Here is a 14063-nt window from a genome sequence, read left to right as displayed (position 1 = left end):
GATGTAACATGCAAACTGCCAGCCACATTTGATATACCAAGGCTGGCCTGGGCCCTATGCGACGGTGTTTGTTTGTGCCCCCCAACTACCATCTTTGTCACAATTTCCCTCACTGCCACTCTTTAACAGTGTCCCTCAAGTCTCCATAACCACTCTCTCTCTCAGATACTTTTAATTAATTTTATAAAGTCACTTAACAGTGTATGGTGTCAGAGCACTTTACATTGCCCACACATTAAACAGAGACAATCAATTATATGTGTGTAAATCAGTGTAGAAGAAATGTTACATAAAACAGGGGACTACAAGGTGTAGGAGTCACATGTCATCCATACTGGTGGGCTGATTAGTTTAAGCATGGTCTGGAGACATACAAACTCTGAATTTAAAATGTAACACCATGGTAGGGTGTTCTCTTTAATAATAGCAATTAATTTGACCCAAATTAACCCTCTTTGCAACATTAGGATAATGAAAGACTGGGGGAAAATCACAACACTCTAATCTATACATTGCAGTATAAAGCATTTCTCTGATGACAGTTACTAGCCTACTGTTCTATATTAGGGTTTTAACTTAAGAACTGCAAGTAACAAAAGGACCTCTCTGACAAATGTAGTAACCCACTGACCTATTTGCATTGTTTGCACTTTGTGATCTGCATCATACAGGTCCTTTGCAGTAGGCATATTAACCCTCTGTGCTACCTTAAAACTTCGACTACAGAAAACTCAGATCTCTCTCCAGTCAGAACAATAATCACCAGAGTTACCTTGACATATTTATTGTTGCCTGAAAATTGCTTGAGACAATGAACGCCACAGCAGGTGCTTTTAAAACCATAATATACCTGCAAATAGGGCACCCCCAGCCAAAGTCAGCACCCGTTGCAGTGGCACCAGTCACACCGCCCCAGAGCTGGCCTTGTAATGCACACTCATTACACAGTGTGAAAGGTAGGAGCAACAGAACTATTTGGATCACCTACCCTTTAATTTCACCTCTCACTTGATCGACTGACAAAATCTGATATATCAATAAAAATATATATATATATATTCAGGCTTCTGCCAAATTGTGTGCAGATGCATCAAACCATGGCAAAGTTATTAGCAAAAAGCGTGTTTTTGCTGACCCTTTTTTTACTTGGGCCTTCCTTGATGGATCTACATAAATCTGAAAACACCAAGAGTAATTTTTACTTACAAAATAATTGCCAAATTTCATGTATCTTCATGAAGCGGTGCACAAATTATAAGCCAATCAATCAAGGATTTGTAAAGCCCAGCTAATCACCCATAGGGTCTCAAGGCGCTGAAAAGCCAATAATCAACTACCTTTTCACTGACAAGATATGAAAAAGACTTAGGGGGTCATTATGAACACGGCGGTGTTTACCACCATGTTCATGCTGGCGGTCTGTCCATAGACCGCCAGCCCCCTTGAGACCCTGCGGGCCGCATAAAGAACATTCTGCTGGGCCAGGACATTGCTGACTCAAATCAAATCAAATCAAATCATTAACATTTATAAAGCGCGCTACTCACCCGTGCGGGTCTCAAGGCGCCAGGGGAAAAAGGGGGGGGGGTTATCGCTGTTCGAACAGCCAGGTCTTTAGGAGTCTCCGGAAAGCGGAGTGGTCCTGGGTAGTCCTGAGGCTGGTGGGGAGGGAGTTCCAGGTCTTGGCCGCCAGGAAGGAGAAAGATCTCCCACCTGCCGTGGAGCGGCGGATGCGAGGGACAGCAGCGAGTGCGAGGCCAGAGGAGCGGAGGAGGCGGGTGGGGACGTAGAAGCTGAGGCGTCTGTTGAGGTATTCCGGTCCCTTGTCGTAGAGGGCTTTGTGTGCGTGGGTGAGAAGTCGGAAGGTGATCCTTTTGCTGACAGGGAGCCAATGCAGGTGTCTCAGGTGTGCGGAGATGTGGCTGCTGCGGGGTATGTCGAGGATGAGGCGGGCCGAGGCGTTTTGAATGCGTTGCAGGCGATTTTGGAGTTTGGCTGTGGTCCTGGCGTAGAGGGTGTTGCCGTAGTCCAGGCGGCTCGTGACGAGGGCGTGGGTCACGGTTTTTCTGGTGTCGGCGGGGATCCAGCGGAAGATCTTGCGGAGCATGCGGAGGGTGGGGAAGCAGGCGGAGGACACGGCGTTGACTTGCTTGGTCATGGTGAGAAGAGGGTCCAAGATGAAGCCGAGGTTGCGGGCGTGGTCTGTGGGGGTCGGTGCGGTGCCGAGGGCCGTGGGCCACCAGGAGTCGTCCCAGGCGGACGGGGTGTTGCCGAGGATGAGGACTTCCGTTTTTTCAGAGTTCAGCTTTAGGCGGCTGAGCCTCATCCAATCTGCGACGTCCTTCATACCCTCTTGTAGGTTGGTCTTGGCGCTGGCGGGGTCCTTGGTGAGGGAGAGTATAAGTTGGGTGTCGTCGGCGTAGGAGGTGATGATGATGTCGTGCTTGCGTACGATGTTGGCGAGGGGGCTCATGTAGACATTGAAGAGTGTCGGGCTGAGTGATGAGCCTTGGGGTACCCCGCAGATGATCTCGGTGGGTTCTGAGCGAAACAGAGGGAGGTAAACTCTTTGGGAACGGTTTGAGAGGAAGGAGGCGATCCAGTCCAGGGCCTGGCCTTGGATCCCGGTGGAGCGGAGGCGGGTGATTAGGGTGCGGTGACAGACGGTGTCAAAGGCAGCCGAGAGGTCGAGCAGAATGAGGGCGACTGTTTCACCGTTGTCCATCAGGGTTCTGATGTCGTCAGTGACTGAGATGAGGGCGGTTTCAGTGCTGTGGTTGGCTCGGAATCCGGTTTGTGAGGGGTCGAGCAGGTTGTTGTCTTCCAGGAAGGTGGTCAGCTGTTTGTTGACGGTCTTCTCTATTACTTTGGCTGGGAAAGGCAGAAGAGAGATGGGGCGGAAGTTTTTTAGGTCGCTTGGGTCAGCCGTAGGTTTCTTTAGTAGGGCGTTGACTTCGGCGTGTTTCCAGCATTCGGGGAAGGTAGCAGAAGAAAAAGAAGAGTTGATGACGGTCTGGAGGTGCGGGGCGATGATGTCGTCGGCTTTGTTAAAGATGAAGTGCGGGCAGGGGTCCGAAGGGGCGCCGGAGTGGATAGAGTTCATGATGAATTTGGTTTCTTCCGTGTTGATGTGGGACCAGTTGTTGAGGGTGATGGCCGTGGATGCCGGTTCGGTGGTGTATGGTTGGGTCTGGTGTCCGAAGCTGTCGTGGAGGTCGCTAATCTTGCGATGGAAGAAAGTGGCGAGGGATTCGCACAGATCCTGTGAGGGCGTGACGGCGTTGGCGCTGGGGTTGGAGAACTCCTTGACGATGCTGAAGAGTTCTCTGCTGTTGTGTCTGTTTTTGTCCAGTCTGTCGGTGAAAAAGTTCCTTTTGGCAGCGCGGATCAGGTGGTGGTGTTCGCGGGTAGCGTTCTTGAGGGCGGTCATGTTGTCAGCGGTGCGTTCCTTGCGCCAGGTTTTCTCAAGGGCGCGACAAGTTTTCTTTGATTCTTTGAGGGTGTCAGAGAACCAGAGAGGTTTTTTGGTGTTGGTCTGTCGATGCGTGCGTTTGAGGGGAGCAAGGATGTCTGCGCAGTTGGAGATCCAGTTTGTGAGGTTGAGGGCTGCGTCGTTGGGGTCGGCGGTGAGGGTGGGTTGGTTGGCGGCGAGTGCGGAGAAGAGTTGCTCTTCGGGGATCTTGTTCCACTGTCGACGAGGGATGGGTTGGGTGCGGAGGTGGTGGGTCTCGCGTCGGAATGTGAAGTGGACGCAGCTGTGGTCGGTCCAGTGTAGGGCGGAGGCGTGGCTGAAGAAGACGTGTTTGCTGGCGGAGAAGATGGGGTCAAGCGTGTGTCCGGCGATGTGGGTGGCGGTGTTCACCAGTTGTTTGAGGCCGAGGTTGGCGAGGTTGGCGAGCAGGGTGGTGGTGTTGGGGTCGTTGTTTTGTTCCAGATGGAAGTTGAGGTCACCTAGAAGGATGTAGTCCGGCGAGGCGAGGGCGTGCGGGGAGATGAAGTCGGCGATGGCGTCGCTGAAAGGGGCGCGTGGCCCGGGAGGACAGTAGACGAGGGATCCTCTGAGGGTGGTCCTCGGATCGGTGCGAATCTGAAAATGCAGGTGTTCAGCGGCGAGAGGGGTGTCTTCGGTGGAGGTGGTGACGCTGATGGAGTCTTTGAAGACGATGGCGATACCTCCTCCTACCTGGTTGGTGCGGTCTTTTCTGGAGATCTTGTAGCCTTCGGGGATGGCAGTGGCGATGTCAGGGGTCGAGGAGGCGTTCATCCAGGTCTCCGTGATGAAGGCGACGTCCGGTGCTATGGAGTCCAGGAGGTCCCAGAGTTCAATGGCGTGTTTGTGGACGGAGCGAGCGTTGACTAGGATGCACTTGAGGTGGTTGATGGCGCGTGGGCTTGTGGTCGTGGTTGTTGCGTGGTGGAAGGTGCGTTTGCAGGAGTTGCAGGCGAAGGGTCCATGGGTGCGTTTGGGGTGAGCTTGGAAGCAGGTGTTGGAGCGTCCTGGGTTGAGGGCGTGGAGGGTGGTGGGGTCGTAGCGGGTCAGCGGGGCTTGGGAGAGCTGGGGACCAGGGGTCGTGGCGCTGGGCGCGGGCGAGGCGCGGACGGGCGCAGACGGGCTTGCCTCTGGCGCACCTCCGGCGCGCCAGTGGCGCGCCCACTGCGCGCAGTCGCACAGCGGCCGCCATATGAGGTAGGAGGGGGGGAGGGGTCAGGTGGGGGCGAATGGGAGCTGGGGGGCGGGGGCGTGCAGGAGGTCGCGGCGGGAAAGCGCAAGGGAGGGGGGGACAGGTAGAGTGAGAAGAGCTGGGGGAGGGGGGCTTAAGGGTGGAGGGGGGTGAGTGTTAGGAGGTTTAGGAGATAAGGGAGAAAGATAGGAGTAGGGTTGAGAAGATAGGGGAGGGGGGGTTGTAGAGGTGGGTGAGGGTGAGAGGTAGCGTGAGAGGATAGGAAGATAGGTAATAGAGGGGGTGAGGGAGGGGGGGAGAGATAGAGAAATAGATAGAGAAAATAGATAGGGAAATCGATAGATAGGAAGATAGGAGGAGGTGGAGAGTGAGGGAGTTAGATAGTGGGATAGAGAGATAGAGAGATAGGTAGATAGGAGGAGTGAGGGAGGTAGATAGTGAACGGGTTAGATAGGAGAGATAGAGAGGGGGATGCAAGTGGGGGAGGGGGATGAGGCAGGAGCAGGAGGGCAGGCACGGGGAGAAGAGGACGGAGGAGGCAGAAGAGCCGAAGACAAGAAGAACAGAAGACAAGAAGAACAGAAGACAAGAAGAACAGAAGAACAGAAGACCGGAAGGAGAGAAGAAAGGAAGATCAGAAGACCGGAAGGAGAGAAGAAAAGAAGACCAGAAGAACACAGAAGAACACAGAAGAAGATACAGAAAAACGAAGAACAGAGGGCAGAAGACCACAGAAGAAGATGAGGAAGAAGAGAAGAAGAGTGAAGACGGGGGAAAGAAGAGTACAGAAGAAGATTACAGATGAGGAGCGAGGAGGAAGAACAGAAGAACAGAGAAGAAGAAAAGAAGAAAAGAAGCAGGAGAGAGGGTGAGTAGCGCGGGGCAGAGCGAGGGGCTGGGAGGGGGGGGTACTTACTGTGAGGTGGGTCTCAGGAACTCAGGAACCTGGAGGAGCTGCAGCGGCAGGGGGAGCGACCTACCCTTGGGTCCACATGGAGCCATTGTCAATGCCTCAGTGTGGCGGGTGCAGCAGAACCCGACGCGCAGATTACTGCCCGTAAATCGGGCAGTGACCTGCACGACGGGGCACTGCACGGGGGCCCGGCACTGCCCATGCCAAATGCATGGGCAGTGCAGGGGCCCCCAGAGGATCCCCGGAGCACCCCTTCCGCCAGCCTTTCCCTGGCGGGGTAACCCACCATGGAAAGGCTGGGGGACACAGGGTACATATGCCCTGTCGGATAATGTATTCCGCCATCATCAGGCTGCCTTTCGGCGGTAGCCTGGTAGTGGCGGTTGGCCGCCACAGGTGGCCCTCCCTGTGTGTATTATATGGCGGTCGGAACCACCGGTGTTCATAATGACCCCCTAAATCACGTCAAGCCTATGCAGCACATTTTTCAATCAATAATGTCAACGACTACTTAAAAGATTTACAACAAATCACAAAAAGCAAGCTTTTGGAGGAAACATCAACTTTCATGCCAAGGTTTAGCATGAATCTGTTTACCAGTTATAGCCATATTTGTGAGTTTAGTCACAAAGTGTGCGTTTTCTGATATGTTGTAAATCCATTCAGTCATTGTTGAGGAATGAGAGTTTAAAGAAGGGCTTCAGTTGTGTTGAAAAATGTAGGTTTATCTGGACTGTTGGTCTCCGGGCAGGCTTTGATAGACCAATTTAAAGGTGACTAGTCAATACTGATTGATTGGCCACAACATGGACAACATTGTATGCGATTGGATATACCATGTTTGACAGAAAACTGTTTTTTGTCATAGGGGTTATGGAAAAGGTTCCTGAAGCTAAAATTAGAGCATATTTCCTATATGTTCATGCTGTCTTCCTCAAACAAGAGAATACATTCTGATATTTTGAGTAAAACATGTACTTCAAACAGCAGCAGCTGAATGACAATCGACTCTCCAGTGCTGTACTTTTCCCACAGTGTTGTGGTGAGCAACTGATAGCTGACATTCGGTTTTTGTAACAAACATGTGGCATGCCTGAATGCCATCTTGATGAAGACAAATCTGTAAAACCTATTTAATTTCCTTCAGAAATGAATAAAATGAGGGGTTCTTTTTGTCATGGTTTGTCATGAAAATTATGGTTAGTGCTCTAGAAAGCTAAAGTGAGGGAACATTTTATAGGAGTTCTCAAATATCTTCCACATCCTTGTCAGTAAAACATTCTGCCATCAAGACTGAAATATTTACTTCAACCCCAGGAGCATTCTGTTAGCTCTCCAGTGACCAACTGCAGCTTCATCATACAGCTCTATTGAGCAACTAGAGCACTAACATTCTGTATTTATGACAAAAGTGTGACACACTTGACCGTCATCTAGATGTAATCAAAGCTGTCAAACTGAAATTGCTTTCAGAGGATGCTATAGTACAACTACAGGGCTAACATTTGGTATTCAACAGGAAAGTGAGCCACTCCTGGATAACATTTTGTTGAAACAGGAGCTGTTGAATATTAATTCTTTCCTAATGAGCAGGTTGAAGTAAATGAGCACTGAGATTAAACCAGGTGTTAAAATGTGAGGGGTATAGGTTTTTAGTAATTGGAGGTATAATGTATTTTTAAAGGGGCATAGTTAAAGAGGGAGATGTCTGCATAGGTACAGCATCCATATTCTACATCTGTTTCCATGTCTGGGATCCCAACTGGGAAGATCATATTTGCACTGAATTGACTGTAGATTAAGAATGGGTGACTCAGCCACTTTGGGAAATGATAATATATAAACTGAATTTCAGATCAAATACGGTAAATAAATAATATATCCTATATTCCAAACACAGATTTGAACTTTTAAATGATTTGCATATTACCTGAGTACCCAGAGGCACAGATAACCAGCATCATGCAGGTGAGGGCGGTCTGGAGCACAGTTTTCATCCTGCCAACAGAAATGCAACATTTTTCATAACCTCTATCACATAAAGTAGTTAGACACAGTGCAGCATTTTGTTTTTGGGGAACCTCAGAAATACATTGCGCAAAAGAAAATAACAACATATTGGGGGTTATTACAACTTTGGAGGAGGTGTTAATCCGTCCCAAAAGTGACGGTAAAGTGACGGATATACCACCAGCCGTATTACGAGTTCCATAGGATATAATGGACTCGTAATACGGCTGGTGGTATATCAGTCACTTTAACGTCACTTTTGGGACGGATTAACACCTCCACCAAAGTTGTAATAACCCAAATTATGTTTGTCTTCGTTTGACAAGTCTCATGGATGAAAAGACCACTAGTGTGTTAAAGGTCACTTCTTATACAAGCATTTATTTAAAAAACTTTGCCAAAGATAGCAAACAATTCCCAGAAAGATAAACAAAGTCATCTGAGGTGGTCAGTGTGCCTTCCATCCGAGCCAAGGCTGATGCGGCGTTTTCCTTAACCCTGAACTTTTATGCCTGAGCTAAGTTTGGTTGCTAGTCCGGCAGGGATGCCTTCTCTAGGATCTGGAAATGCTAGGGCAGGCCAGTTATAGGCCAATGTTCAGGCTATTCCATGTAACCGGTGTTTGTATAGTACAGACGTCTTTCTTCTAGTGTGATGCCCACGATGCACAGCTATGTAGGCTGCATTGCCACCCATGCCTGGGCTGTCTGGGTGTGCATTGCCACCCATCCCTGGGCTACCTGGGTGTGCATTGCCACACATACCTGGGCTGTCTGGGTGTCCATTGTCAACCATAGCTGGGCTGTTTGGGTGTCCATTGGCACCCATACCTGGATTGCCTGGGTGTGCATTGACACCCACACCTGGGCTGTCTGGGTGTCCATTGTCACCCATACCTGGGCAGTCTGGGTGTTCATTGACACCTATACCTGGATTGCCTGGGTGTGCATTGACACCCATACCTGGGCTGCCTGGGTGTGCATTGCCACCTCACCTGGGCTGTCTGGGTGTACATTGCTGCATGACTCTGAGGCTCAAGTAGCAGTCACAGAGACACGGCAAGGCTTGGGCAGTACTTGTGTGTGCAGACCTGCATGGCACACTGTGGACGCTGGTTATCCTGCAGAGCATGCACTGGAAGGCACTGTTTGCCAATGTGGGCTCATATTTATACTTTTTCGCGCAAAACTGCATTAGCGCAGTTTTGCGCGAAAAAGTATAGCGCCGGCTAGCGCCATTCCAAGACGCCGGCCGAGCGCCATATTTATGGGATGGCACTAGCTGGCGCTAATGCCCTGTTAGCCTCCTTCTAAAGGAGGCTAACAGGGTGGGGGAGGTGTAGGGGAAACCGGAGCTTGTGCACCAAATATGGCGCTACACTGTTTAGAGGCAAAAAATGCCTCTAAGCAGTGTAGCACCATTTTCTGGCACACAACCCTCATGGATATGGCTCCTGTCTTAGTAAAGACAGGAGCCATGCCCACTAACCCAATGGCCATGCCCAGGGGACAAATGTCCCCTGGGTATGGCCATTGGGGCCATCACCATGCAGGGGGCCCCAAACCAGGGCCCCCCGAGCTTGAAAAAACAAATACTTACCAGGACTTACCTGGGATGAGTCCCCCATCCTGTGGTGTCCCTCTGGTGTGGGGGGGTGGGGGTGGGTGTGTGGTGGTGCGCCTGGGGCCAGGAAAGGCACCTGTGGGCTCTTTCCATGGTCTCTGACCATGGAAATATGCCTACAGGTCCCCTAACGCCTGCCCATACCCAGGTGTTAAATAATGGCTCTAAGCAAGCTTAGCACCATTATTTAAGGCCCCCATCACCCCGTGCTGTATTTTAGCACAGGGGGATAAATATGGCACTAAAACCATATCGTCCTTTTCTGGACAGGAACGCTTACATTGCATCTCATTGACGCAAGTTAGGTTTTCACATCCAAAACGTTTCTAGCGCCAAAGTATAAATATGGAGTTATGTTTGCGCTGAATTAGCGTAAAAAAAAATATGCGAATTCAGCACAAACCAAGTATAAATATGGGCCGTGGTACTGAGGCCCATATTTATTATTTTTCACGCAAAGCTGTGTTAGCGCAGTTTTGCGTGAGAAAGTATAGCACCGGCTAGCGCCATTCCAAGACTCCGGCCAGGCGCCATATTTATGGAATGGCACTAGCCGGCGCTTATGCCCTGTTAGCATCCTTGTAAAGGACGCTAACAGGGTGGGGGAGGCGTAGGGGAAACCAGAGCTTGTGCTCCAAATTATGGCGCTACACTGTTTAGAGGCAAAACAAATGCCTCTAAGCAGTGTAGCACCATTTTCTGGCACACAACCCCCATGGACATGGCTCCTGTCTTAGTGAAGACAGGAGCCATGCCCACCACCCCAAAGGCCATGCCCATGCCCAGGGGATGAATGTGCCCTGGGCATGGCCGTTGAGGCCAGCACCATGCAGGGGGCCCCAAGCCAGGCTACCTGCTGTCACAAATTAGATGGGTCGATTTGGTGACCATGGTGCACACTTCATAAGTCTTTGAAGTCATTCTATGAAACTTTCTACTTCTCAGTAACTGACTTTAATTAAATATGAGCAAGCTCAGCACTATTATTTAAGTCCCCATCCCACGTGCTGGATTTTAGCACGGGGGATAAATATGGCGCTAAGGCCATATCGTCCTTTTCTGGACAGGAACGCCTACCTTGCATCTCATTGGTGCAAGGTAGGTTTTCACGTCCAGAAAACACACCAAAGTATAAATATGGAGTTAGTTTTGCGCTGAATTAGCGGAAGAAAAGAAAATTCAGTGAATTCAGCGCAAACCGAGTATAAATATGGGCCTTAAAGAGGTACATTTTGCAGCTACGGCGGTTGCAGAGAGTTTGGTGAGGCACAGCCAGGATTCGGCCGGAGACAGAGTGAATTAATGGCCTGGAGGCGGAAACTGTGATGCGGACACAAACAGGTGACATGAGGGTGGCCCTTTGAGGCTGTAGATGATGTGATTAAAATGGGAGTCATGTTGGAGGGATGGATGGGGACGTGCTGCAGATGCCTACATAGTGTGCACTTTATTTCCAAATCAGGGGGCCATCTGGTGTGCACTGCGGGGTCCTGTGACCAGTAGCAAGTGCTCTGGTTGTGGTAAGTGCTTTTTTAGAGCAATGCCAATGGGAACATGTTGAGATCAGACAGAAGTCCAGACACTGAGCTCTTAACATCAATGAAAAAGATTTGCGTGTACATTGCAACAAATTTTATTTGTTTTGTTCTGTGTGAATGAGTAGGTAGGTTTTCGCGTGACAAATATTACAAACAAGCCTTTCACTATTGTAACAGCAGCAAAGAACAAATTCATAAATTAACGAAAACAATCTAATAAAACAAACAAGCACTCTAGTATTCATACGAAAACAAAAGAAATCCACCATTGCTGTGATGCCTGCACTGGCATAATGTTGGTTAATATACATATTGTGGGCGACACCTGTTGGCATTGCCAATGCTTGTTTTCATTCTTTTCATGTACTTTTCTAGTCTTTACACCTATTTATTGTACCCTGTTAGGTCATTTTTGTAGAGTATAGCAGCGCGCAAGCGCTACTCTTCTCGACATGTAATCCATTCTGTGGGCTTTAGACTGACCCTGTTACATGGATGATTGCACGGTTGGCCATAAAATTTTGTATGAGGCACTATTTGTTTCTTTTGCCTCGCCACTTTGCCCTTTTGTCTTTTTACTAATTGTTTTGCAGTTTTATGTAGTGCGAAGGTATTGGAGAGCATCGTTATTTATTTATTTTTTTGCAGTTTTGTATAGCACGAATTGCAGTTTTGTATATCGCGAACTTGACACAAAGGTATTACAGGGCTTTACATGAGCACCGGTTACATTACACAAGAACATATTCATTTTTGGTAGCAAGGGTAGAATAGGTGATTTGCCCAGAATCACAGGATGTTGAACCAGTGCTGAGACTTGAACTTTGTTCCCTAGCTCTAAAGTTCTTTGTTTGGTGCGTGTTGGGGCAGTCTGGGAATAACTCGTTTTTTTTGTTGTTTTTTTTATATAGCGTGTGGAAATGCAGGTTCTGCCATTTCATAGCGCTGCAAAGCAGGTGCCATTCTTCACAAAATCACTATAATTCATTAGCATCAACCTTGCAGAGATTAAGAGGGGAACAAGTTATGTTGGGATTGTAATCTGTGACATTCTTGTTCTGTCAAGACCTCTGCAATGGGAGCATTAACCAACTGACTGGAGTAGCGTTTAACATTAAGCAATAGCACATGGTAACCACCGGAGCACATAGGTTAGTTCTAGGCAAGAAGATGGCTAAAGGTGCTGTCTCCGAAATGGTGGAAAAGGAGTATTGACTCCAGACCCAAGCACTTTACAGCCTCAAGCTTCATAGAAAAAAATATCTAGCTGCCTCTTCTGTTATTATCTTTGTATAAAGTCAATGTTTTTAAAAGTTAGGCTGGTATTGCCAATGTAGAGGAATAATTTCTTTAAAAGTTTAACACACAGAAATATACGGCTGTCCCCTTTTCTTTCTTTTGACACCCTCATTCGCTGGGTTAAATGTCACAAATGTGCCTCTTTGTGGCTTGTTTGGTGCTGTAAAAGTTTAGGTAAACACACTAGAAAGGATTGCATGTATAGGGTATCACAGCCAGTCTGTAGGAAAGGCATTCTCAAGATGGCAGCATTGTTGTGTCTTTCTCCTGCGGCGACAGGCCTGGGAGGGTTGCTGTGGCACCTAGCATACATCCGCTACACTCCAAACCAAAACACATAGGTAAAAGACATTTGTCATTTACTACGCAAATAGCTCTAACTCTCACAAAAGACCTATTGAATTGCAAATGCTTGTTTTGCTACGTGCTTCAGCATACAGTGCTGCAGGAATCAGTAATAAATATAAATGTGTAGAAATGCAGAACAAAAGTGACATTTAAGACCCACCAAATTTACTCTTGGGCTTGCACTACCTTTTTGTGAAGCATCAGTGATGTTGCCTATTGCATATCTACACATTTCAACAATTCCTGCTATGTCCAGTCTCTTACCTGTGCTTTGAAGTGTCTGGCTCCTGGGGTTTCTTGAATCGGACTTTGCTGTCACCCCAGACAGAGCGCAGGTCTAAGTACCCTCCAGCAGCCAATGAGCTGTCAGCTCCTATGCTGATGTGCTATAACACTTAACCGGCTGTTGCACAAGAGCATCAGGACAAACATTTGCTTGTGGTTAATTTCCAAATATTACTTTTCGAAGAAACCATTTACTTAGTTCCAACTTCCTCCTACACCTATATAAATAAGTTCATTATTTGGGCTGGTGGTGGTGACACCTATAGTTGCTTCTTGAGCCTTGGTGATAAGAAGTCATTCGAACACCGATGGGCAGGGGTGTGTCCCGCTCAAATGGAGAATGTCAACATTGTAAAATCCGAGATAAGACAGCTGCCGAATTTTCAGTTTGCTTGTGAGTGACATTTCCTTGTTCGCAGTCTGTTTCAGTGTGAGGATTCATGGCTGGCTTGTGACACGCACAGGTGACAAGTAAGGGGTTAAAAAAGAAAGGCATTTTAGTAACGAGGCTTAAAAAGAAATAGATACGCAAGATTGATAATAAACTTTGCATTTGTTCATATAAGAGTCTTGATTTATCACCTGTGTTTGTTGAAATCACCGACACTGGCAGGAATTCGAGTAAGAATGTACATTTATCAGTTAAATACATGTGGTCATATGTTACTTTCAGCTTTATTTTTCACAAAACCCAAAATAAATACGGATAAATACACATAAAATTAGCGAAATATAAATATGGACACCTACATACGGAAATGTAAGAAAAAATGCCGTTACAGTGGGAATCATAATTAAAACTTAAAGAACACAGGCTGTCTGCTGTCACAAATTAGATGGGCCCATTCGGTTACCATGGTGCACACCTCATAAGTCTTTGAAGTCATTCTATAAAACTTTCTACTTCTCGGTAACTGACTTCAATTAAATATGAGGGGTTTTCTCCTCTGCTAGGGGTTGCTGTGCGCTGATAGGTTAGATCTCTGTTCATAGGGATTCCCTGCTGTCTTTACTGGTGATGTCAGAGATTCCCTACACTGTTCTTTACTAGATGTCATTGCTGTGGCTTACTAGTTAATTTGATTAAATAAACTGAGGTTTAAACCAAGGAAAATATGCAACTTTAAGTGACACTCATAGTGTCGTACATACAACACTTAAATGTCGCACATAAGTGCACTAGAAACATGTAAATACCACACATAAGTAATCTGAAAATTTGGCCACTGTGTATGAACTTCAGATGGTATTTGTCTGCTGCAGCTAGAGAAGAGTAGAGTAGAGTAGAGGCTTTTATAAAGTGTGCATATAACTCACGTTCACTTTCTGTTCTTTGTGTATGGAGTGTGCTATGATGGGGACAGC

The 14063-nt window shown here is 47.7% G+C and overlaps 1 protein-coding gene across 1 annotated transcript in view; it reads right to left on the bottom strand.

Moving 5' to 3' along the window:
- Positions 1-12761, bottom strand: part of LOC138295402 (fucolectin-like) — a 143104-nt gene extending 130343 nt beyond the window's left edge. The window contains exons 1-2 of the mRNA XM_069233670.1: positions 12678-12761; positions 7526-7593 (exon numbers count right to left, since the gene is read on the bottom strand). Coding sequence (XP_069089771.1) covers positions 7526-7592 — 67 coding nt within the window. The 5' untranslated portion in view covers position 7593; positions 12678-12761. The remainder of the gene's footprint in view (positions 1-7525; positions 7594-12677) is intronic.
- Between the last annotated feature and the right edge of the window lie 1302 nt (positions 12762-14063).

The sequence above is a fragment of the Pleurodeles waltl genome, chromosome 5 (genome assembly GCF_031143425.1).
Source record: "Pleurodeles waltl isolate 20211129_DDA chromosome 5, aPleWal1.hap1.20221129, whole genome shotgun sequence".
Taxonomy (NCBI): Eukaryota; Metazoa; Chordata; class Amphibia; order Caudata; family Salamandridae; genus Pleurodeles; species Pleurodeles waltl.
This window is presented reverse-complemented; position numbering and strand designations above follow the sequence as displayed.